The 27,218-nt window shown below is 42.6% G+C and overlaps 1 protein-coding gene across 1 annotated transcript; it reads right to left on the reverse strand.

Annotated features, from left to right (window-relative positions):
* Nucleotides 1–27,218, reverse strand: CWC25 (CWC25 spliceosome associated protein). The gene is made up of 10 exons (XM_075177049.1): nt 27,097–27,218; nt 24,544–24,716; nt 23,338–23,574; nt 21,683–21,752; nt 3,172–3,305; nt 2,763–2,832; nt 2,369–2,463; nt 1,847–1,939; nt 1,323–1,481; nt 1–1,123 (listed from the first exon to the last, which is right to left on the reverse strand). Exons 1-10 carry the CDS (start codon nt 27,112–27,114, stop codon nt 1,009–1,011), a joined length of 1,164 nt encoding a protein of 387 aa, XP_075033150.1. The 5' UTR covers nt 27,115–27,218; the 3' UTR covers nt 1–1,008.

Raw genomic sequence — 27,218 nt, forward strand, 5'->3', positions numbered from 1 at the left:
TGAAAGTAAACCACTTTATCGGTAGTAAAATACACTAAATAATAAAAAAAAATAAAACCGATTGCACTGGAGCTGAATACACATGGTGTGTTCTATACTGAAACAGGACATAGTACAAAAGTACTGATCAGTAATATATAGTGAATTGTGTTTTGTGAATCTTATGAAACATCCTATGTGTAATAAATATGTGTAATAAACAGAGCATATTCATAGAATTACTCTGTCCCAAAGAATACTGCAAAATTGTATAGCTTTTCACCTTACCCTAATTCTGTACTTCATCTGACAAACACTTTGCAAATGCTGCACCAGTTCTGTAGTTACAGCATGTACCCTGACATTGTAATGCATGTTTCCTCTGATAATGCTTTCCTGGTTGCCAGGTGTGAATATTCAGAGTTGAAAGAATACACTGCCACAGATAACAATTATTGCATAATTTGCGCTACAATTTCAAATGGTCTGGCTTGCTGAATACGCTTGACCCAGGTAAGCAGTGAAAATGTTATCAGAACAGGCGGCTGTTATATTGAGAAGACATATGCTGAAACTCTGGATCATTTGCAAAATCATTGTTAGGTTAAGTAGATAATTGCTAATTAGGGTTAGGTGAAGATAAAACATAACCTTTAGTTAAGGTCAAGCTGTTAACAATTCAAGTTAATTTAAAAGATATTAAACTCTGGTAAAGTATTTTTTAGCTATTGTTGATTTTGAAGTTAAAAACAACTGAGGTGGGTTCTATTAGGAGCTGTATATTCCTCATGGGAGGAGAAAGAGGTGGAAACTAGGTTGTAGATGGTCTGAATGTGTTCAACCTAATTTGGAGGAAAGGTTTGTGCTTTTGGGGAAATGGACAAAAAAATTATTATTTTTTTTAAAAAAAGATGGAAATAGTACAAGGAGAGTATACAGCATGAGTCCTGGTTAACAGAATGAAAAAGACAAGGGGAAGATTTCTGTATAAAAGTCTGTGAACAGGAAAGTGGCACACTGTCCTGCAAGTTATCTTTTCATGAAGTTCTTGTCCAGGGCTGATGCAGTGCGCTGAATCCCATGAATATTGCGTTTGACTCTGTCCTCCACTGATGAACAGGCTGCACTCTCCAACTTCAGATGACTGAAGGAAAGGGAGAACATAAAATTATGAGGTGTATCTTTAGGGACATAGAATAGAAGGCGACAGGAAAAGGAAGAGGTACCAGAACATGGGGGAAAAAAAGACCAGCATTAGAGAGAATGAACAGTAAAGTTAGTAATGCAGGAAAACATGTCAGTAAGGACCAGAAAAAGCTTCAGTACTCATCTCCCTTCCTTACTGTATAAATTTGCTGTCCTTTCTTTGTTGATCCTTTTTTTGTTCATTCTCCTCCTCCTTTTTGTACCTACGTACATTACTTTCTCTTTCTAGCTCCCTCTTTCGGGCATTTTCCATCATTTCTAACCTTCGAAGTTCCAGCTCTTCAGCAGAGAGCTTCCTGAGGGGGGAAAGGAGATGAGAGGATAGAAAGAGAATTGGTTTCCAGGCACTATATAGAACTAGTCCAATGCATGTTAATGCACATCATATATAGTACACCCAATAAATATTGGTACAGTGAGCATATAGCAATTTTGCCTTCAATCACTTGGATTTTGGGTAAATATGACACAAAGTACAGAAGGCCACTACGATTTTATGGTAATATGTGCTTTAACATTGTAGAATAACACTACTTTGTGCTCCATCACCCCATTTTAGGTGAGCAGAAACATTGGAACTAATAAACTTAAAGTAAGGGATTAAAATAAAAGGGAACTGCAAGTATAATGACTCACCATCTGGAAGTTAGTGTGTACTTACTTAGTGTACCCCGACACCCTTTGTCTTCTGTAGTTCTCTTCTTTCTTTGGGGAAGGACTTCTCCTATGTTTCCTGTCTGTCCTAGATCTGTCTCTAAAAAAACAAAAAAGTCATTAAACAATACCTGTCACCCAGAACCTTAAAGAGGTCATCAGCCTTTAAATTAGCTTTACATTACTGGCTTGTAAATGCCCTCATGTAACTTATTTAATGCACTAGTTAATCTTTCCAGCTTCCTGCTGTGCATTTCAATCATGTCTTTATATAAATCAGGCAGAGTTGTTTATTTTTGTTGCCCTTACATAAGATGATAGGCAGCTCAGTTCTCTGCATTAGATACACAATTGTATTCAGAGCGCAGTTTTGTGTTACTGGGAAACACCGGAAAAACAGTTATAAACAAGAAATAGATCTCAGAAATGAATTGTTTGCAATAATTTAAACAGCCTATCATACCAAAATTCTCATTAGCATCTCTTTTGGTTTCAACTAAAATGTAAAAGTTATTAACCAGATACTCACTGCGTTCTGTCACGATTGGGACTTCTTGAGTAAGCCCTGTGTCTGTCCTGCTCAGATGGATCATCACGATTGTTGCTTTTACTAGAATCCCTGACCTGCAGAAAATTGCATAACCATATATAGCAAGAAAATCAAACATACTACTCTTAGACTCCTAGACAAAACTCATTGTGTATTTATTTCTCTGCAAATCACGCATATAACTGAAAATATGCACTCTTTCAGTCTTCATACATGTACCCACCATTTACAACTCCATGGAACCACGGATTCTGTGGTTTAACTATGCATTTTACAATAACCAAGAATCTGTAACCATTGTCCTCTAATCCTCTTCTTTAAAACCCAATAGTATCTAAATCATAAATATTATGAAGGAAGGTGCGATAAAGACCTGAAGCCCATATCCTGGCACCTTCTGCCGAACATGTGGGGATGGGGACTGTTGACGGTGTTTATGAGACCTGAAAGAGAAGAGGTAAGAATAGTGACCAGGGGAAGGTTATGCTAGGGGGCAGATTCAATTCCCCGCATTGTTCTTCAGAACAAAGCGAGTGCACATAATTACCATTACCACGGTAATGTCTCAGCTCATTTTTGCTCACAGCTCTATGAGCTGCAAGTGAAAATCAGCAGAGATTGTCTTACAAATCCCACTGCCCCATTGTTCTAAAGAACAACGCAGGGAATTGAATTTGCCCCTAGGTGTCTAATTCAACAAGCCTACACTAGTAATAAGTAGTATCAAGCACACATCCCCATTTGTTAGGTTAAAGGAAAAGCAACTGGAACATAAATCCTACCTGCTCTGGCTCCTATCATCCTGGTCATTGCTGCTCTCTCCTTCACTGCTGCAAGAGCTTGACCGCCTCTCCTTCTTTCTCTTCTTCTTTTCTTTCTTCTTCTTCTTGCTTTTCTTCTCTAGACTGTTTTGTAACTGTTTAGAGAGACAGCTATTAAAAAGGTCTATCTGCCAACTCTACACCCTATTAACCAAAAGGCCTCATCACCACTACAAATATAAAGCAAAATACTTATAAACCACTTAGTTGAAAACATCCACATAGGATTAGCTGGTGTTAGAATCTTTTCCCAAGCTGAATGTTTGTGGCCTGTTGTGCACATTAAAAGGAGACTCATCACAGAAAAAAATATATATATGCATTTATTAAAGCAAAATAATAATGGTCATACTTTGCTATAATTTAATCTTAGCATAGAGTCCATATGTGTCATTAAAATCATGAGGAGGCAGCTGTTGATGTAAGGGTTTATAGCTGAGAGATCATTGAGTGACAGTTCTAAAACTGTGGTACCTGCACATGACTAGTCAGAAGAAGGTATGCTGAGCATAGGATTTTGTAACAAGTCTGATTCATCTTCCCCCCCTCCACCCCCACCATGTGCGATACTAGGTAAGGATGCAATTAAAAAAAATATTTTGCTGTAATAAAGTATTACTTTTTATGCTAGGACACATTCACACACGTTTAAAACAGTTATTCATGATGTTCAACATTTCTAAGACCTTGGTATGTATTTTTCAACAAACTTTGCATTAAATAATTGAAATGGTTAGCAAAAAATAATGTAAAGAAATCAGTTTCTGAAACTTACAATATAATTGAAATGAAAGGAAACTGGTTTCTGAACTCAGTTTTACTTTGAGAAAAGAGGATTTATGTACTTACGTTAAATCCGTTTCTCCGATTCCGTCTGGGGGACACTGCTTACCATGGGTTGTGGAGGGAGCTTGGGGGAGTTGGCACCTAACTAGTTAACTTTTAGTACTGCCGTCAGACCCCTCCCCTCTACAATCTCCCTGCCCTTTCTTGTTCAGTTAATCAAAAAGCCCAAGGAGAAAAGGGCAGTCAAACAAGAGCACACAGAAGAACAGCAGAAGGGAGGGATCGCAGTGTCCCACAGACGGAATCAGAGAAACGGATTTAACGTAAGTACATAAATCCTCTTTTCTCTTTCATCCGGTCTGAGGGACACTGCTTACCATGGGGACGTTCTAAAGCAGCCCCCTAAGCGTGGGACTACTCTCAAAATCCTGCTCGTAAAGCATTACGAGCGAAATTTGCATCCGCAGATGCAAATACATTGAATTGATAGAATTTTGTAAAGGTGTGGACAGAGGACCAGGTGGCTGCCCTGCAAAGCTGGTCTGCAGAAGCTCCATTTCTCGCTGCCCACGACGCCCCTACCGATTTGGTGGCCGTAAGTTTCTCCGGCACAGGACGGTTAGCCTTTATGTAAGCTTGCCTAATGGTTGCCGTAATCCATCTTGCGATGGACTGTTTTGAGGCTGGCCAGCCTCTCTTATCAGCATCATAAAGAACAAACAAGGAATCAGTACGTTTAATCTGAGAAGTTCTTTTGACATAAATTCAGAGAGCCCTAACCACATCTAACTTTTCCATAGAATGATGATCCGACTGGGAAGTAGATGAAAAAACCGGAACTACAATTTCCTGGTTAAGATGGAAAGCCGAAACTACTTTTGGAACGAAAGAAGGAAGGGTTCTTAACACAGCTCTGTCCTTGTGGAAAACCAAATATGGTTCCCGACAAGACAAAGCTCCTAATTCCGAAACTCTTCGAGCAGATGCGATAGCCAAAAGAAAAAGGACCTTCCAGGTCAACCACTTTAATTCTGCCACACGCAAAGGCTCAAAGGGGGGCCCTTTAAGCATATCCAGTAGCAGGTTGAGATCCCATGGTGCTGTAGGCGGAACATAGGGAGGCTGAATATGCAGTACTCCCTGGAGAAAAGTCCTAATATCTGGCAAATCTGCTAATTTCATATGAAAAAATACTGAAAGTGCTGATACATGGACTTTTAGGGAACCTTACTTAAGACCTGCTTCCAGGCCATCCTGAAGGAAAGCTAACAAGCGAGGGAGGCGAAAGGAGGACGAGTGGCATGTCCTATTTTCGCACCATCTAATGTAGGCTCTCCAAATCCGGTGATAGATGCGAGCTGAAACTGGCTTCCTATCTCGCATCATAGTGTTCACAACGCTGGGGGAAAAACCTCTAGCCCTCCAGAGGCTGGCTTCAACAGCCATGCCGTTAAACTGAGCTGAGGTAAATTCTGGTGACGGAAGGGACCCTGCAGAAGCTGGTCGTCTCGAGATGGAAGACGGAACCCCGGTCCTTCCGCCATGGAGATTATGTCTGCGTACCAGACTCGGCGCGGCCACGAGGGAGCTACTAGAATTACTGGCAGACCTCCCTGCCTTACTCGTCTGAGAACGCGAGGAAGCATGGGAATCGGAGGAAAAAGGTATCCCATCCTGAACTCCCATGACATCGTCATGACGTCCACTGCCACCGCTAAGGTGTCTCTTGCCCTTGCGCAAAACCTGAGGACCTTCCTGTTGTGTCTGGAGGCCATGAGATCTATGTCCGGAAGACCCCATCTCTGAACCAGAGACTGAAAGACTTCCGGATGGAGCGACCATTCCCCCGGCATCATCTGGTTGCGACTTAGATAGTCGGCTTCCCAACTGTGTATTCCTGGAATGAATACTGCCGATATTGCTGGAACATATTGTTCTGCCCAAATCAAGATCTGAGCTGCAATTTTCATTGCCGCTGCACTCCTGGTTCCTCCCTGTCTGTTGATATATGCCCCAGCCGTGGCATTGTCGGACTGAACCCTGACAGGGTTGCCCTGGAGGAGGGACTGGCCTCCTCTGAGGGCCAAAAGAATAGCCTTCAGTTCCAGCACATTTATAGATTGGTCGGTTCAGGAATCGGCCCTAAGACCCTGAAGCCGGAGGTGTAGGATTACCACCCCCCAACCTTTCAGGCTGGCGTCTCTTTCGTGGCTATGATCCATGACCATGGAGAGAAGAATCTGCCTACTGTCATGTGATCCTGAATCAGCCACCACTGGAGTGATTCTCTCGTCCTCGGGGATAGAGAGATCCTCTGGAGATCTAGGCGTAGGTGGGATTCTGACCATTTCGTCAACAGATCCCACTGAAAACAACGAGAGTGAGCTCGACCAAAAGAAATGGTCTCGAAGGAGGCCACCATCTTTCCCAGCAGCCGCATGCACAAGTGGATTGAGGGGCTGGGAGAAGACAAGACCTGGGCTGTTAAGCTTTGAATTGAAGCGACCTTCTCGACAGGCAGGAACACCTTTTGCTGGCTGGTGTCCATGATGAGGCCTAGGAAAACCATGCTTTGACACGGAACCATCTGGGATTTCTTTAAGTTGATCAGCCATCCGTGGCCCCTGAGAACCGCCAAGGTGAGGGACAAGTGATAACGCAAGCAATTCTCTGAGGAGGATTTGATGAGCAGGTCGTCCAGATAAGGCACGACCTGAACTCCCAGAAGGTGAAGACGCGCTGCCATCACCGACATGATCTTCGTGAAAACCCTCGGAGCAGTGGAGAGGCCGAAGGGGAGGGCCTGAAACTGATAATGGGAGGATCCCACTGTGAGTCTGAGGAGGGACTGATGGTCCCTCCAAATGGGAACGTGGAGGTATGCATCTTTTATGTCTATGGAAGCCATAAATTGATCTTTCTCCAAACCGTTTATTACCGACCTCAGAGATTCCATCCGAAATCTGTTGACTTTTAAGTGTACATTGAGGCCCTTTAGGTTTAAGATGGGTCGGAAGGAGCCGTCCGGCTTCTTGACAAGGAACAGGTTTGAATAAAACCCTTGTCCGTTTTGGTAGTCTGGGACCCTGCAGATAACTTTCTGTGAAAGAAGAGAGGCGACACAATCCTGTATTGCCTGTCTTCTTGTTGGATCTCGGGGTAGAGGGGTTACGAAGAAACGATGAGGCATGGGGCCCAGCAGGTCTATCCTGTACCCCCTTGATATAATGCCCCGAATCTAAGAGTCTTGGGAGGACGCTGCCCACTGTTTCTGAAACAAAGACAGACGACCCCCACTGGCGCCCCCTCCAGGACAACCGAGTGGTCATCAGGACGCAGGCTTCTCCTGGTTCTTGGAGGCCTGGCCGTAAACGAGGATCTCCCTCTATAGGAGGAGCCTCGAGCATAAGGCTGTTTACCTCTAAATGACTGTCCTCTAGACAAGGAGGTCCCCCGAAAGGGCCGACGAAAGGAGCTGACCCGAGGGTTCCGGCTCCTACTAGGGAATACCGGCAAGGAAGTGCTTTTGCCCCCCGTTGCCTGGGAGATCAAAGTATCTAATTCCGGACCGAACAAACCTGCTGCTGAAAAGGGAATAGTTTCAACGGACTTTTTTTGATTCCGCATCTACTTCCCAGGATTTCAGCCATAGCGTCCTGCTAGCTGAAATAGATGCCGCCTGAATAGAAGAGGAGACGGCCGCTGAGTTTTGGGCCGCCTCATAAAGGTACCCCGATGCCTCCTTCAAATGCAAAGTCAGGGGGAGTAAATCAGAGTCCTGTAAGGCCTCTGCCAGCTGGTCTGCCCATACTTCCATGGCTCTAGCAACCCAAGCTGAAGCAAAAGTGGGTCTAAAGGAAGAACCCGCAGCCGCGAAGATAGACTTCAGCTGGGATTCAACTTTTCAGTCATTGGCATCCGGAAGGGACGCTGAACCAGGAACTGGAAGTAAGGTGTGTTTTGCCAATCGGGCTATGGGCACATCCACTTTGGGAATACTCTCCCAGCGAACTACATCTTCCTCCTGCAAGGGATACAGGGAGGAGAACCTTCTAGGAACATAGAACCTTTTTTCAGGTTGTTTCCATGCTCCTTGTGCAATGTCTTTAAGTTCTACAGAAGCGGGGAAACGGCTAGCCTTCCTTTTGGCCTTCTTAAAAAGACTTCTGTCTCTAGGGGTAGGATCCTCCGGTTCTGGGAGGTCCAACGCCTGCCTAACCGCTAAAACCAAATCATTAATAAATTGGCTTTTGGAATTTTCATCCTGTTCCAAAGATTGAACCTGGTCAGGATCGGAATAATCTGCGCCCTCATCCTCAGAACATTCCTCAGAATCTGAAAGGACCCTAATGGGATTATCAGATCTAGGCCTCTTTCTTTTAGTAGGTGGGATGTTTGGGGACTCAAGCAACTGGTTAAGTTTATTCAAACCCCTAATAAAAGCTGTAGACCATGCCAGTTCTGTGGGGACAGGGGCTTGGTCTGTAAGAGAAGAGGAAAGTCCTGGTAAAGACGTTCCAATAGACCCTGTGGTAACAGGGAGGCCCAACTGAGTACTATTATTATTGGCCACCGAAGTAGCTATATTAGATAGCAATTGGTTAGATTGTAAAACCATCTGAGCTAGCGAGGAAACCGACTGTCAGGGAAGCCACCCAGGTCGGTTCCTCCCGTCATTTGGGCTGAAATCTGCTGGGTTTGCGCAGGGGGAGCCCCTGCTTCGCAGGCAGAGCAGAGCACTGAAGGGTCATTCTGCCCACAAGGTAATTTTACATGACATTTTGAACATGTGAAATATTTTGCTATAGGGCCCTTTCCCTTATCTGTCATTCCTATAAAGGAAGGCACACCAAGCACACAGACTAAATTATTAATCTAGCTGAGTAAAGAGAGAGAGAGAGTAATGTATGGAGAGAACAGAGTGAAATAACAAGTAATCAACTGATCTTATTATAAAAGTTGTACTTGTAATAGTTAAACACCATAAAATATTTAGGCAAGTAGGAGACTATAATGTAAACCTTACTAGCCCTGTTATTACACAGAAAATCAAGTTATGTGTTTAAATAAAGCTGATACTTAGCCCATAGGCCACAAAGGGGAGAAGTCCAACAGCAGTGTCCTGTGCCTGCTCCCTCAGCTCTGTTCACTTCTTCCCGGGCTTCTCTTGGCGCCAGAAGACTGGGATAGACCATCTCTCTCTGGAAGGAGGGGGGAAATCTATGCTTTAGCTCCCCCCCCTTCAGTAATTGCTGTCTCTGCAGCTATCCATTGTAAAAAAAAAAAAAAGAAACTTGCTTGAAGCGTGGCAGAGTAAATGCAAATGCCACCACTAAACAAACCACGTTGATCCCACTTTATGTAAAAGTTAGCACACTCGCTATATAACCTACTCGAAACTCAGACTGCTGACGAATCTTTAGAGGATGAGACTCCCTCTAACCATGCCCTTCTAATAAGGCTCGGGCCTCTTTGGATGCTGACTTCACACACAAAGAAATGGTCTCGATGATCAAGTCGCTGAAATTATCTTCAGTTCCGGGCCCCGACTGTCTCACTCCCCAGCATTATAAAACAAATTGGCCAAATTAACATAGTAACATAGTTGATGAGGTTGAAAAAAGACACCAGTCCATCAAGTTCAACCTATTTTGGATCTCCTGCGATCCTGCACTTATATTTGAAATTAATCCAGAGTAAGCAACCGCCAATCTGTTTCAATTTTGAAAATCCCCCCAGACTCAATATTGCAATCCAATTTTTACCCTATATCCACTACTAAACTACTATCCTTTATTTTAAATTAACGGTCGTATCCCCGGATACACCTTTCCGCTAAAAATTTGTCTAACCCTTTCTTAAACATATCTATTGAATCTGCCATCACAACCTTCCCTGGCAATGAATTCCATATCTTAATCATTTCCCATGACGAACGTCTTTAACTCATTCTTGATGGCACTCAATTTGACGAGGCATTGACCATGGCCACTATTATTGTCTTTTCTAAACCCGGTGAAGATCATACCTCCTGCTCCGATCATAGATCAATCTCATCATTAAATGTAGATTTAAAAATTTACACCAAGATACTAGCAAACAGGCTGAATCCCCTGCTCCCCTCCCTGATCCACCCAGATCAGGTAGGGTTTATCCCGGGCCGCCAGACCTTAGATAACACTAGACGGGCTGTTGACCTTGTGCACTCTATTCATGTACAAAAGCAACCATCTTTGATTATGTCACTCAACGCTGAAAAAGCGTTTGATCGTATTTCTTGGAACATTATGTCTGGAGTCCTGAGGGCAACAGGCTTTGCTGGTAAATTCTTAACTGGTCTGGTGGCCTTGTATAAATACAGTAGAGCAGGGTTGTCCAACCCGCGGGCCGCATGCGGTCCAGCACGCCTGTAAATGTGGCCCAGAAGGAGTTTTGGTTGTGGCAAGGGGGCAGCACTGTTAATGGGAAAAAAAAATCCTGCAAAAAAAAAAGAAAAGAAAATACTTACCTTGCGGTCACGTCAGCTGGTACTCCGGCTCCCTCCCTTGTCTCCTCCTCCATGAGGTGCTCGCAATGAATGTCGGGCGTGATGTCATCACGCCCAACATCCATTGCGGAGCGCAGCACAGAGGAGTCACCCACGCGAGAAGAACAATCAGCAGCACAGAATTGGAGAAAAGAAGAGAAGAGGACAGGAGAACAAGCCGATTAAAAGGTAAGTTAAGGGGGATTTTTTTTTATTATTTCAAGGGACGCTGACCAGTGAATAAAAGTCACCTGGTCCTGGAGCATCATGGACCTTATCTCCCTGCTACATACTTCTACTTGTAATACTAATGGGGCATTATATATTATTCTCTTTGGCCCATTATAAGTTGTTATCCCTTAACTAACATAGTGGTGTAATTAGCAAAACAGGTCACAATTTGGGGTCACAGTGGTGCATATGTCAGGTACCGCAGGCCTGGTCAGGGAACCCTGATATACAATGCCTGGCTTAAATGCACTTTATTGATATTGCATCGTAACAATACAAAAAGTGATTGCTAGTGTATCTTATGTGCGGCCCAAACCAACTCGTCGTCTTCCAATGTGGCCCAGGGAAGCTAAAAGGTTGGACACCCCTGCAGTAGAGCAACGGTTCTGGCCAATGGAGTCACCTCTCCCCCTTTCTTATTCTCTAATGGCACACGCCAAAGATGCCCCCTCTCACCCCTAATTTGTGCACTGTTAATAGAAACCCTTACCACAAAAATCAGTTCCAATAGAACCATACAGGAAATAAAGGTGGGGAAATCGGCACATAAAATCTCCCTATACGCAGATGATGTACACCTGACTCTCTATGACCCATCTGCTTCCCAACGCCCGATTCTTACCAACATTGATACTAATTGACCTTGAGCGGATTGTCTGCAGCCGCCTCACCAGACACCTCTGACAACTCCCTCCTTGACCCTCTCCAATCCGGCTACCGCCCCCTCCACTCCACCGAAATAGCCCTGGCTAAAGTTACTAATGATCTCCTATCAGCCAAATCCAAGGGTCACTACTCCATACTCATCCTCCTCGACCTCTCCGCGGCCTTCGACACCGTGGACCACCCCCTCCTGCTGCATACTCTTCTCTCTCTCGGCCTCTCTGGCTCTGTTCATGCCTGGTTTACCTCATACCTTGCTAACCGCTCCTTCTCTGTATACACGTCTGGTTCTTCCTTCACCCCCTCCCTCCCTGTTGGAGTCCCTCAGGGCTCTGTTCTTGGCACTTTACTCTTTTCGCTCTATACTTCCTCCCTTGGAGCTCTCATCTCTTCGTTCGGTCTTCAGTATCACCTATATGCTGATGATATTCAACTCTACATCTCTTCTCCTGATCTTTCCTCCTCCCTCCTCTCTCGTGTAACTGACTGCCTCTCAGCCATCTCCTCCTGGATGTCTTCACGCTTTCTTAAAATTAACATCTCCAAAACTGAACTCATTGTCTTTCCCCCACCCAGACTCCCTTTCCACCATGACCTCTCTATAATTGTTAACAACTCCACTATCTCCTCTGTCACCCAACTCCGCTGCCTAGGAGTCACTCTTGACTCCTCTCTCTCTTTTGCCCCCCACATTCAATCCCTTGCCCAAGCCTGTCGCTTCCAACTCCATAACATTGCCCGCATCCGTCCTTTCCTCTGTCAAGATGCCACCAAAACGGTCATCCATACTCTCATCATCTCCCGCCTCGACTACTGCAACCTCCTCCCACCTCGCCCCGCTCTATACTCAATGCGGCTGCGAGACTAATCTTCCTCTCACACCGCTCCTCCTCTGCCTGCCCTCTCTGTCTTGCCTTACACTGGCTCCCCTTCCCCTACAGAATCCTTTTCAAACTCCTCACCACCACTTACAAGGCTCTCTCCCAGTCTACTGCCCCTTATATCTCTAACCTCCTCTCCATTCACACTCCCGCCCGCTCCCTGCGCTCAGCCAATGATCGCCGCCTCTCCTCCACCTCTTCCCACTCTAGAATACAAGACTTCTCCCGAGCTGCCCCCCTTCACTGGAACGACCTCCCTCGCTCCATCCGTCTCTCACCCAATCTGTGCTCCTTCAAGCGGGCACTTAAAACTCACCTGTTCCTTAAGGCCTACCAACTATCCACTTAACCTCTCACCTCTTCTGTTTCTCCCCTGGCTCCTTTTTACTCTCCCCTTTGCTTCACTGGCTCCCTCTTGTGCCTGATTTTGTCTACCCTCCCTTAGGATGTAAGCTCGTATGAGCAGGGCCCCTCTCCCCTCCTGTCTCCACACCTGTTCTTCTGCTCCGTCTTTACAGTATTTGCCTGCCTGAAGTTTCTGAAGTTCTGGTACTTTGTGTTTATTGTTCTGTATTGTTTTACCCTGTATAGTCTACTGTTTGTACCATGTACGGCGCTGCGGATACCTTGTGGCGCCTAACAAATAAACGATAATAATAATGACCGCATTTCTGGGTACAATATTGACCCTCTAAAGACAGAAACGCTTGATTTTTACCTTTCAGACACAATTAGATCTGGCCTTGCCTAACATTTTCGTTTCAAATGGCATCAGAAAAAACTTAAATACTATGGCATATATATCACCGAATAATACAGTCAGTTCTTCTAAGTCAATTATCCTAACCTGCTTTCGCAGGTCAAATCTGACCTGGAAAGGTGGGATCAGCAACTTGTCGCCTCATGGTTTCTTTATCTTTTTCAAGCTCTGCCGATTCGCCTTCCCCCACGTATTTACATTTTTACAACATTATACCTCACAATTTATATGGGGAAAGAAACGCTCCAGAGTCAAACTCCTCATTCTGCAGAGATCGGCATGTTGTGGAGGCCTTGGAGTCCCTAACTTTAGGAATTATCATCTAGCAGTGCAAACTCGCTCAGTGTGTATTATGGAACACTACTAGCTCCACTAGAATCTGGGCACTAGTCGAGGCGGAAAGATTGGTTATCTCCTCTGTCTCCTCTCTCCTGTGACTCCCTCGACTTTGCTGTCCACATTCTGCTACTCGTCACCCCATTGTGGCTCACATGCTGTGTCTCTGGGACCGTGCCAATCTAAAGTTTAATTTGACTGCAACCCTGAACCCCATCATACCACTCTAGGACAACCCAAAACTTCCGCCTGGATGTATTTCCATGTCATTTGAACCCTGGAGGAAGGCCAGAATTCGATACCTTAATGATATCTGCAGGCTTTTCAGCTCCTAGCATGCACCGCGTGTACGTGACGTCACAACATCAATTCCCACTATGCTTTATCTTAAAGACACAGTGGCAAGAAAACATACACCATTGCTGTGGAAGGAGGCACCAAAGGCAAAAGGCATCACCAGGGTAGACAAGGTGCCCTATATTATGCAGCTCTCCAATCTGCCGGATGATGTAAGCCCCTATAAGGAAGGCATTGCGCCAAATACTGGTGCCATGCAGCTTCTTATGGCTGCCAGAGGATGCAAGTCCCTATTAGGAGGACATCGCTCCGTGAGTAGGCCGGTCCTACCACCTATGCTCTGTTAACACTCAGAGGAGTGTAACTGCCAGTCCTTCAGGAGGAGCTATACCCTATCCTCCTGCTCATTCTGGAAAATAGAAGTAGGTAAACACAAAAAACAATAAACCTGAACTTCCTGACTACTATAAGTACAGGAAAGGGAGTGGTGCATAGAGGAGGGAGGTGTGGCCCTATAAACCCTCCAGGTGTGTCTTCTTTCCTGTCATGACTCACAGGTAAGGGAAGTTAACCCCATAGTGTATGCTGCCATGGAGGAGAAAGAGTAGCTTCCCTCCTGCCAGGAATGAGTCCTGATACCGGAACCTCTATAGAGCAAAGGACGGACTTAGTATGCCAGTTCCAAGATACAGCTTGCTCTGTGGTTTTATTGAAGAGCTATGGGCATTAAGCAATGTGCTTATTTTCCTGCAGTGAAAGTGAGCAGCAATTGGTACAGCCTGTAGTGCTATTAAGGTGTAAACTGCATTAGGGTTGGCATCTCTGGAATCAAGAGCTGCTACTCCCTCTAGTGTGATATACTAGGATTTAAAAATCGCCCCTTTGGAGGCTGGAAGTGGCTAATGAAGATAATGTTTCATCTGGAACTACATTAAAGACAGTAGTGGCTATAGCTTCAGTAGCCAGGGCTTTATGGTTGTGGGGTTAAAACCTCAATGCAGATATTCAGGGAAATGTAAAACAGACTGGGCCTGATTCATCAAGGAAGGCTAAACGTATTGTGCGCTTTTCATGTCCCTAGTCAACAAGGAGTGGATGTAAAGATACGTTTGTTGATGAATATGGGTCTAGGTCCGTTCTAAGGGGGGTATTCAATTGTTGCTTTTAACGTGCTAAAACAAAAAAAACGAGCGCTCTAAAAATATTAGCGTTAATACGGTAATATGCGCGTAAATACCGTTAATACGGTAGTTTACTCGCTGAATTTCATCTCGCTGCTCAGGGAGCTGCGAGATGAAATTTAGCGAGTAATTACCGTATTAACGCTAATATTTTTAGAGCGCTCGTTTTTTTTTGTTTTAGCGCGTTAACGGCAACAATTGAATACCCCCCTAACAGACAATACACTGCAGGATACACCAAATACATATGTTGAATATAAAGCCCCAAAAGAGTGCGCAGAAAAAACAAAAACAACTGTTCAATTAATAACCTCTTAATGATATAGCCATCAATGACAAAAATAAAAATTTTTCCTATTATATACATTTATAAGGATGTTATGAATGTCTACTGTACATAAAATGCATTTTTATTGTTGCTCCAGATTGCAAATACATGTTCTATCATACATACGTGTCCGTCATCACTAGTAATCGGCACTTACATCTGCCCTGTAGCTGGTGCAAGTGTTACAACTGAAAAACATGTATCTCAGAGATGCCCAAACTTGAATCGGACGCTGCTGCGTGCGCTCGAGCTTGGCGCGCTCTTACTATAAATTGACTATGTGCATGTGCTCATTCCTCTCCCTGTTCCTTCAATTGAAATTGTAGGCTGTAGTAATGTTCCTTTGCACTCGAAGATGAACTAGATGTTGCTGCGTTCTTTGGTGTATGGTTTGTTTCTGGGCATGCGCACTGCGATTCTACGCAAAATATGGAATGTATCAGCATTTACATGCCTTAATGAATCAGGCCCACAGAGCCTAGTGAAAAGTTTTGAAATGATGGAAAAAAAAACATTGAATTTCTATGTGAAGCATGTCTGGACAACATTGTTTTCTCTTCAGGAGCTATGGCATCTGTAGCAGTAGCAAGGTTTTCCATAAGGTTGCAGCTTTGGGCAGCGGATACACAAAAAAATTGTCTGGCTTAATCTTCCATCTGAAGATGGTGTTCTTTTTGGAAAGAAATTACAACCATGATACACAAGATATCAGGAGGAAAAATCATACAGCTTTCCACAAGATCATAGAGCCAGAATATTTCCACCTTCAACAGTTTGAGGAGGCAATGATTTATAGGCCAGGGAGGCAATACAATAGACAAAATTTTCATACCGCACCACTCAGCCAATCAGACCCAAGATGGCAAAGCAAGTTCACAGGAATAAGTCCCCAATAACATGTACAGGGTAAAGGATTTAGTCATTGTAGAAATGTGGACCCACTATTTCAGATCAGCGAGTGCTGAACATTATAAAGCATGGATACCGAATAGAATTCAGTCATTATCCCAGAAGGAATTGTTGTCCGATTATAAACTCCTTCAAGCATGCTAGAGGTAAAAGTGTTACACAAAAGTCTGCAAGATCTGAGAAGAATAAGGGCAATTTCTCAAGTTGCCCCAGATGAGAAAGAAAGGGAATTTTATTCTAGATTATGCTTTGTCCAAAAAGTTTCAGGGGCTTTTTGAACGATATGGATTTAAGAAAGAAAAAAAAAATGTGTACAGGTAAAGCATTTTCAAATAGAAACAGTGAATTCCATCAGCAAGAGAGACTTTAGGACATCCATAGACCTTCAGGATGCTTACGTTCATGTTTCTGTAGCAGAAGAAATATCTCAGATTCAACATAATGGGGCACCAATTTTAATTTACCTGCCTGCCTTTTGGGCTGCTGACATCCCCGAGAACTTTTACCAAGGTGTTGGTAACACTGGTAGCAGAGTTGAGGAAACAGCGAGTCAAGATATGGCCATATCTGGACAATATCATAATGATGGCCAAGCCAAAAGAAATAGTCAGCCAAAGAGCAGCCCAGGTGATAACACATCTATGCTCCTGCAGGAAGTTAATGAATAAGGAAAGAGCCATCATTCCAACACAACATATGAAGATTTGGAAGAAACAAATTATAAGTTTTTCCCCCCCAAGAGGCAAAAAGGATCGGTCCTTCAGCCAAATCTTTTATGGCATCATGGGACCTAAATATGTTAATGGACGCCCCTTTGAACTAGATGACTTTAAAAGTAGTTTTCAGGGTGGCAGTAACTTCTGCCAGGAGGGTAAGAAAATTACAAGCACAACTGTGCAAAGAACCTTTCTTGAATATGTATTCAGATTGACAGTCAATCCAGCTTTTCTATCATAAGTAGTAACTACATTTCACACCAATCAAGAAGCAGTGCTACCAGCTTTCTTCCCACAATCCAAATGTGAGAAAAAAAAAATCTGGTTAGAGCAATCTCTATATTTCTGTCTAGGACAGAGGAGTTCAGAAAAACAAAACTACTGTTTGTGATATCTGCAGGCCATCGGAAAGGGTATGCACCTTCCAAGCAAGCTGTGTCCAGATGGATGAGTGAGGTGATCATACAGCAGTACAAGAGGAGTGGGCAGCAAGTACCTGAAGTAATGAAAGCCCAGCAACACAAGCGGTAGCTACATCTTGGGCTAAGGCGAGTCAGTTGTACAGAGCAGCAGGATATGGAAATCCTTACTTACCTTTTCCAGTCATTGTCAACTTGATATTGGATCATCAGAAGAGTCTCAATTTGACAGACATGTTTTTCAGTCAGCCACTAAATAAATTCTTTATACAGAATATATGAACTGATTAGTTCTTTGTTACCTATGTGAGAATGGACATAAAAAGGCTTGTTATTTCCCAGCACTCAGCCTGAAGAGGAAATTTCTACGCTCTTCTTATCTTCCTACTCTACCTCCTGTCCTCTTGATCCTATTCCCTCGCAAATTGGTAGATCCCTGTCTTCTGTGCTCATTTCACCTCTAACTCAAATCTGTAATCTCTCACTCTCTACTGGCATCTTTCCATCACTATACAAGCATGCAGTGATTACTCCTATTCTAAAAAAACAAAACTCCGACCCAAACTCTCTCTCAAATTACCGTCCCATCTCTCAGCTCCCTTGCCCCTCCAAGCTTCTAGAGAGACTTGCCTACACTCGCCTCACACGCTTTCTTTCCGCAAACAACCTGTTGGATCCTCTTCAGTCTGGCTTTCGTTCTCAACACTCCACAGAGACTGCGCTGACCAAGGTTGTTAATGATCTGATCACTGCTAAGACTGAACGCCATTACTCTCTCCTAATTCTCCTTGATCTCTCGGCTGCATTTGACACCGTTGACCACTCTCTTCTCATACAAACGCTGCAATCCCTAGGTCTTCAAGACACAGTTCTATCCTGGTTCTCATCTTACCTCTCTAATCGCTCTTTCACTGTTAATTTCTCTGGAGCCACCTCTGCTCCGCTTCCCCTATCAGTTGGAGTACCACAAGGCTCGGTGCTAGGTCCTCTGCTGTTCTCTATCTATACCGCTTCTCTTGGAAATCTAATAAGTTCCTTTGGCTTTCAGTATCATCTCTATGCGGATGATACCCAAATCTATCTATCCTCTCCTGATATCTCGACATCTGTGTTGTCCCGTGTAACTGACTGTCTTTCTGCCATTTCATCTTGGATGTCCTCTCGTCAACTCAAACTTAATCTTTCTAAAACAGAGTTAATAATATTCCCACCCGCCAACAAGAGCATACCTGACATTTCTATCTGTGTTGATAACATGACCATAAATCCCACCCCACAAGCTCGCTGCCTAGGTGTAATCCTTGATTCACGCCTATCCTTTGTTCCCCACATTGACTCTATATCTAAATCATGTTACATACATCTAAAGAACATTTCCAGAATCCGCACATATCTCACACAAGACACTGCTAAAACCTTAATTCATGCACTAATCATCTCCCGCATTGACTATTGCAATTCCCTCCTTACTGGTCTTCCCAAAAACAGACTCAAACCCCTAAAATCTATTTTGCATGCTTCGGCAAGACTGATTTTCCTTGCAAATAGCTATTCCTCTGTTGAATCACTCTGTATGTCTCTACACTGGCTGCCTGTCTTCTACCGAATCCAATATAAAATACTTTTACTAACCTACAAGGCCATCAACAAAGCTGCACCAACATACATCTCCTCTCTTGTCTCAAAATATCTCCCAACTCGGCAACTCCGTTCTGCAAAAGATCTGCGTCTCTCATCCACCCTCATTACAGCCTCCCATTCCCGGTTACAGGACTTTTTTCGGGCTGCACCCACTCTATGGAACTCTCTCCCTCGCACAATAAGACTCTCCTCTGGTCTACAAACTTTCAAGCGTTCTCTGAAAACCTACCTATTCAGACAAGCTTATAATATTCCTCAACCACCATCTTAACCTCACTACCTTTAGCCTGTTACACAATTTCACACAAGACAACTACCCCCGGACCAACATTGTTGTGTGACAGGATCATTTAGCTTATGAGTCACCCTACCTTTGCAGTCTGGCTGGGCCAAGATGCAAAATGTATACTTAACCTCATGTGTCAATCTCCCATTGTCCCATAGATTGTAAGCTTGCGAGCAGGGCCTTCTCACCTCTTTGTCTGTTTTACCCAGTTTGTTTATTAGTTTATTACGTTTGTCCCCAATTGTAAAGCGCTACGGAATATGTTGGCGCTATATAAATAAATGATGATGATGATGATGATGATGTAGTATAGGATTGAGTGGTCAGCTATTGTTCTTAAACAGGGCCAGGTGTGATGTTTTATTCTGGGCCAGTCACTTCCTGTCAAAACACTAAGGACAGGAAGCTGGGAGCAGCTGAAGCCTCTCTGACATCACAAATGACTAAAGGGGTTAAAACAGGGAGTGACTGGCTATCATCCACCATCACCAAGGAATTAATGACATCAACATCCCACTGTTCTCCCCTAGGACTAAGTGAAACATTGTGGCATGAAAACAGCAAGGGGGAACTCTGTTGGCCCTGAAACATGACTACTCTCTTGTACAGCCCCTCTTTGATCTCTACCAATCAGGGGACACCTTTTTCCTAAGACCTGTGGATGACCGTGCAGGAAAGGATTCCCAGTGTAGGAAATTTTGGCTCTTTAAAAATACTTGGAGAAGAGGTGTAGGGGTGCGGTGGTAATCGTTTTAACAATTAAGAGAATTAAAACAACCTTCATACCTACGAAAAACCCCAAAACAAAAAAAAAAACGATTCCACAAAAAAAAACCGGATGCAATATACACAGACTTACCTGAAATCCGAAGATCCAGATGTCCGTTGGCACAGATCCTGAATACACAGGTCTCCGATAGTTAAGTTTGATGTTCGAGCAACTTAGATCAATGTTAATTTAAAGCGCCAAATGTCTGGACCCTGCTGGTTAAGTGTTGAAACACTTAGCCTGCGGGTTACAAACATTGCCGCTTTAAATGAACATTGATGTAGGGTGCACTGACGTCAAAGTGTAATGCCAGAGACCTGGGTCTTCGGAATGACTGCCTGTCAGCACACCGATGCCATCGAACATCTAGATCTTCGGATTTCAGGCAAGTCTGTTTTTATTGCATTTGTTTATTTATACAATCGGGTTTTTTTGTAGGTATCAAGCTTGTCAGAATTCTCGTCAGCGGGAATCCGTACCAGACCCTAGGGGTGTGTGTGTGTGTGTGTGTGTGTGTGTTTCTAAAAGCTTCTGGCGTTGGATTTGCGGCTGCTGCTAGTGCTGAAGATTTTGCTTGGGGTTTTGTGGCTACTGGACTACAAACTTTTCTGGGACTTGCTGGCTCTGCTGAACAGTAGCTCCATAAGACTCCCGAGGTGCTACTCCATCGTATCTCATCTAAATCGGGCATTAATCACTGACAGTGTGGGAAAGCTCTGAGAAGTCTAGAGGTAAACGTGTGTTTATTGAAACCGGTTATTCTAGCTTATATTTTTCATGTTTTATCCTTTTGCGGATTTAGAGAACTTGTATTAGACAACTCTCTTATAGAGATTTTGTTGTATCTTTCCCTGTTTCCTGTCTGCATGACTTGACCCAGAAGTCCCAGGGTATCCCATGTAAGTTTAGGCTCTAATACCCAAGGTCTTCACAACCCATTCCCTCTGCCCTCTGTGTATTGCTTGGGTACATGCCATGCTAAAGGCTGCCAAGGAAGGGTGAAGAGGAAAAGTTTGAATGTTCTCACGGTTAATTATTTTTCCTTGAAGTACTCCATGGCAGCCTAGTGTATTCCCACCCAGGTTGTTGTTCATATATTTCAGAAGACACATTGGAAAGTACTCCAAAGACATAGAGGAAGGGGAGGAGCTTACTTATATACTCACTGAGGGGGTGATTTTGTATGAACTGTCTCCAGCTTAACAAAACAGAAGCAAACCCATAGTAAAGGCTGCCATGGAATACTTTGAGGAAAAAGAATGAACTGTGAGATAATTTGAACATTTTTTTTCACACAAAGTAACAAACAAGATCTCTTGCTTGTTTTCCTTTACCCATCACCTACACGTTGTGGAGGCAATCATTTAATAAAAAGAAAAGCTGCATGAATTATAGCAGGCCGATAATGCTGCTGACTAACAACTGCAACCCACACTTTCCTAACCAGCAAATATAATTGTTATTCCACTACCTTATGTATCATGTATTCCCCACAACTCTTAGACTGCAAGACCATATGGGCAGGGTCTTTACCTTAATTCATCACATTGTATGTAATCTGTGCGTGTCAATCATGATCTGTCAATGTGTACAGTGCTACGTAGTATGCCAATGCTTTATACATAAATATATACAAGATAATAATGAATATTGGCCCAACCCACTAAATTTGTCAGTAATTGACAAGCACATTTAAACGTAATGCATAAAAGTGCTTTAGAAAAGATTGAGTAGCTCACTCACCAGTTCTCTAATCTTCTTCATCTTCACAGGATTCTTTAGTACTTCTCTTCTTTTCTCATCTTCTCTTTTTCTATAGACAATATAGCAGAAGGATGTTATACAGATCTGTGTATGGTCTAATAGAGACTGCCTATGAAAATGCAATATGCCCAAGATGAAAACACCTTGTGACATCCCCAAATATACACTCAGTAACCACTTTATTAGGTACACCTGATCGTTAATGTAAATATCTAATCAACCAGTCATTTGGATGCATAAAAGCATGCAGGCATTGACAAGAGGTTCATTTGTTTTACAGGAAAACCACCAGAATGGAGAATAAAAGTGATCCAAGTTACTTTTACTGTGGAATGATTGTTCGTGCCAAACTGGATAGTTGGGGTATCTCAGAAACTGCTGATCTCCTGACATTTTCACTCAAAACAGCTTATAGGGGGGTATTCAATTGTTAGCGAGATCCCCGGAAAAACGAGCGCTCAAAATATATTAGCGTTAATATGGTAATATGCTCGTAAATACCGTTAATACGGTAGTTTACTCGCTGAATTTGAGAGGAAATTCAGCGGGTAATTACCGTATTAACGCTAATATTTTTAGAGTGCTCGTTTTCCGGGGATCTCGCTAACAATTGAACCCCCCTTAGAGTTTATAGAGAATGGTGCGCACAACAAAAATCCAGTGAGTGCACGAAAACGTCTCATTAAAGAAAAGGTCAGAGGAGAATGACCAGACTAGTTCAAGTTGACAGAAGATGACAGTAACTCAAATAACCATGTATTACAACAGTAATATGCAGAAGAGTATCAGCAAGTAGGACCTTTAAGTGTATGGGCTACAGCAGCAGAAGACGACACTGGGTTCCTTTTTTTTTTTTTTTTATTTCTTTAACTTCTGTGCAAACTAACAAAGCACTAGTTCCAAAACTAGTAAACACCGCATTACACTCCAAAAATCGCATATTGTGTTCAACTCAACATGACCGAGTACATGTGCATATTGAATAACACGTATTTAAAATTACATGTACTGCTGACTTTAAGCTTGCTCAGAGCAAGCAACGGTCTTAAATACTCCTGCAAATGGTATACGGTCATCATGATTTGAGCCAAAATTCTTTTAGTTTTTCTTTAGAAAATAGAAAACAGCTAATCATGGACTGAAAGCTACTTCTGTAACCCAAACTGTGTTTCTATAAAATTTTACAATGATGTCAAATACTGTGAGTTTACACATAATGCATAGTGATCTGCTTGCTGCAGACTATCAGGACATGATCAGACAGTGCTAGGTTTATATAGAACATAGTGATTTACTTGCTGCAGGTTATGAGGACAGGATTACAGTGCTGTATTGCTATATAATGAACAGTGATCTTCTAACTGCAGATTATCAGGAAAGGATCATAGAGTACTGAGTTTCTATACAATGTACAGGAATCCCCAGACCTCAGATTATCAGGACAAGATAAGACAGTGCTGGATTTCCATGTAATATACAATGATCAACTCGCTGCAGATTATCAGGGCAGGTCAGACAGCGTTCATTTTCTATATAATTTACAACAATCTCCTGGCTGCAGGATACCAGGATAACTTTTGACACTTCAATGTGTAGTGAGCCCCTGAATATAGATCAAATATTGCTCAAGTTACCTGATCATGAATAGTGGATCCTCACGGATTTTATTTGCAATGTCCAAAGAAGAAGTGGCTGCAGACGTACTGAATATAGATCCTGGGAGAAGTCCAGTCTCAGTGGAAGGACCAGTTTCGGGGTCTTGCATTTTATCAAGGATAAACTTGTCAACTGGCCTCCCTAGAAGGTATTCCTCCCTGTTCACCATCCCTCCTGGCCCTTGGTACATCCAGTCCAGCTTTTCATCCTTTTTTCTGAGGAAGGAGTAACAAGACAAAAAAATGAACGATTAATAAAAATGGGAGAGACAAGTTTGTACTTGAGCACCAGGCATTTGTAATAAAAAATAGTTGGGTACACTGTAGCAAAATCTGTTTTTCAAAGAACATTATGCTCAACTACTAGAAATGCTGAATGCACCCAAAGTAAGCTGACTGCATGTTAAGTGTTCAAATAAAATGAACGTTTTGGGGATCTGTAAGAATAAAGGCAAATGAGAAAGAGACTGTTCATAACTAACAACCATATTATTTACAAGAATGGAGAGGGTTAAGCTATAAATAAAAAGAAGAATTTCCCCATAGGCAGCCACCTTATATTGACTAGTGAATATATACTGGGGGAAAAAAGGGGTTTGTTAAACAAACATTTCATACCCAGGGGAATCCACTATGACTGGAGGTAAGGCAGTTTTACTATCTGCACACAAAGGATTATTTCACTGTAAGAATAGAAAGACATTGGATTCCCTGGTTACTATCTGGATTTAATAGTTCTCAAAGGATTGCATTAGTGAAAATTGTTCATATCCAGTTATAATTCCAACTCTACTTTCTGTTAACTCTTACATCAGTGGCAGCTCAGAAAGGCTAGTGGCACAATGAGCTTTGTGCGTCCAAATATTAACACTGTTTAGACTTCGGAACCTGGTGTCTCTATGATGTTATTTACCTGTACACAACAAGCAGACAACTTGTCAAACAAGTGTGAATATGTTCTACTAAAGCTGCCTGAAGCATTAATAGAGCTTATCGGTGCTTCGTGTAGGCATAGAGAGTGCATAAATGCCGAATCCAATACACAGGTGCACAAAGTGCCTGTGTGCTACTAGCTAATCTTTGACTACCTTTGTCAGTCTACAGAAAAACATCAGTTTAGCTCCTCGAGGGTAAGATTGCTTTGCCACAGAAACAACAGCATTCTCACTCCTTTTAGTTTCTCACTTCACAGCTCCAGTATCCTCAGCGTATCGCTGCATCTCTTCACGTGCCCGCTCTTCCCGCAGCTCACGCTGTAGTTCCTCGATTTTCTTCTGTTCCGCCTCATGTCTTTGCTCGGCTTTCCACACTTTTTCCACATTGCGTAATGTCTGTGGGTGCCAGCTTTTTTTCAGGTTCTAAGAAAATAAACAAACATACTTAAAAAGGACACTATCCCCAAAATACAGGAACATAACTTTTGGTATGTAACACAGCTCTAACTATTGGTTTCCTATGACTGCAGGCCATTTTATTGACAAAAAAATAATTGTGTTTATTGATATATTCATCAATTAAGACCTAACAAAACAAGTCCTTTTGACAAACCTTCAAGTAATAAAACAACAAAATATTACATAAGTATCAAACAATATGCATAAGCTGCACTTCTGTTTGTGTCGAAGCATTCATACTAACAACTATTTTACATGTAGGCTTGCCAATTACATTAATGGTTGATACCACAGAGGCCCAGCATATCAATAAATGTAATCTCTTAAAGAGTTCAAGTGCAGGAATGTCTTAATTAACTGGGTCAATGGTGGCAAGCCTAAATGTAATGCATGGGCTTGAATCTATACCTTCTTGTTCTGCATCCTGTACGTTTAATAATCTCCTAATAGCACTTTTATAAAGGGCAAACAATAAGAAAAATGTATTGTACTTGAAAAGGTTAATCACCAATGAAAAGAAAGTAATGTGCTGCCATATGATTTGAGACATTGTTTTTTTTACTTCTTTGGGGGGGAATCTGGGTAATAATGTAAAAGGTACCTTGAAGGAGCAACTCTGTCAACCAGTATATGGCTTCTGTTTCAGCTGCACTGACAACTCACAGAGGAGGGAGCTGTTAATTTAGTTGGGCAGAAGTTTATGTGCTAGTACCGAGTACCGACAGCTCCCTTTTCTGCATGCAATCAGCTATAGCGAAACAGGGCTAAATGCAGGTAATACTAAGTATCCTCAGATCACAACACAGATGGATGGAAAGAAAACAAACAGTTGTGTTCTACTGCAAATAAACAATATTTGTTTAATTAGATACACTAAACAAAGGCCAATAAAACAAAAATAATCCTACTGATGAAACATGCATGCAAATGCAAGTATTTAGCTGAGAAACAAATTATATTCAACACTACAGCTTTATTAATATTAAATGTCACATGTGAATCTACTTTATACAGAAACAGTCTAGCTCAGATGGTATAGTCCACAGTTCACTAAAATATAGTGAAATCCAATGCAATGTACACAGTCACACTGGGTGTAAATGAACACGCTTGGTGAAAAAAATAAGTACTGAAAAGCAGTGGCTTAAAATACTCGTTTGAAACCTTAATGTTGCCCAGTCCTGAGTTTGTGTGTAGTGTTTTGTCCTCCAAAGTTGGAACCTGTTTTTGAATCTGCTTTGTTCATCCTCAGTCATGTGCTGAATAAGTATTGGATTGTGCAAGTAAAACAGCAGCACTTTATAGCATTCACCACTAATAACATCTAGAATGCTTGTTATCATATACAACAAAGATTCCTATGGTAAGCATGTCTTCAGTACACAATAAAGTGCTTGCTGCAGCTGTTTTAACTTTGGTGCATCTATCACTTCAGTGTCTGTCTACCATGAAGATCAATTAATCTATAATCATATGAATTCCACATATGTGTTCACCAAGTATCATATGAATTCCACCTGTGTTCACCAAGTAAGTTATGTGGCTTTCTCCACAGTAAGTCAGTTCAGCAAATACACATATCAGCAATATTTATGAAAACAGGTGCAATAAAAAAAGTGCTGTATTATTGACATTTATTTGTATAGCGCCACTAATGCCACAGCGCTGTACAGAGAACTCACATAAGTCCCTGTCCCATTGGAGCTTACAGTCCCTAACACACACACAAACAAGCCAATTAACCTACCAGTATGTTTTTGGAGTGTGGAAGGAAACCGGAGCACCCGGAGGAAACACACACAAACACAGAGAGTACATACAAACTCCACACAGAGTGCATAGGGCAGAAGTGCTAACCACTAAGCCACCATGCTGCCCAACCAACATTTGCTTTAATTTTCTAAACAGCGCCATAAAAATAGCACAATCGCATTGGCTGCTATGGGTTACATCACCCTTTTCTTGCAGTTACCCCATAAATGTCCGCTATTGGGTGAACATTACTATTTTCATACTGCTGCTGTAACTAACACCCAATCCTTTCACAGCAGTGCCAGTGACCAAGATCACTTTTTCACAGGGCTATAAGTATATAGCGTATTTAGGAAGTAAATCTGCAATAGACAGATTAGCACAGTTTTAAACTGCCGTGAAAATTGCCTCTTTAATATGGGTTACACAAACAATTATTCATAGTAGATTAGCCCTATGTTTTTCACAGGTGGTCAGATAGCTTTGTACTGCACTGAGCCACTCCATGTCATTACTAGATCAAAGCCAACATGCTCTATCACACGCCTTATATCCAGCCACATCCTGTATAGGATTCTATACAATACTGTACCAGGTCTCCGCCTCCCATGATTTACACAATGTCACCCCGCAATCCCTTCTCTGGATTTCAGGAGGATAAAGTCCCAACAAGAAAACGAATTGTGACATCACAAAAGACCGGAAAAGGAAATA

This window comes from Mixophyes fleayi, chromosome 6, assembly GCF_038048845.1.
Source record: "Mixophyes fleayi isolate aMixFle1 chromosome 6, aMixFle1.hap1, whole genome shotgun sequence".
NCBI classification, from domain to species: domain Eukaryota; kingdom Metazoa; phylum Chordata; class Amphibia; order Anura; family Limnodynastidae; genus Mixophyes; species Mixophyes fleayi.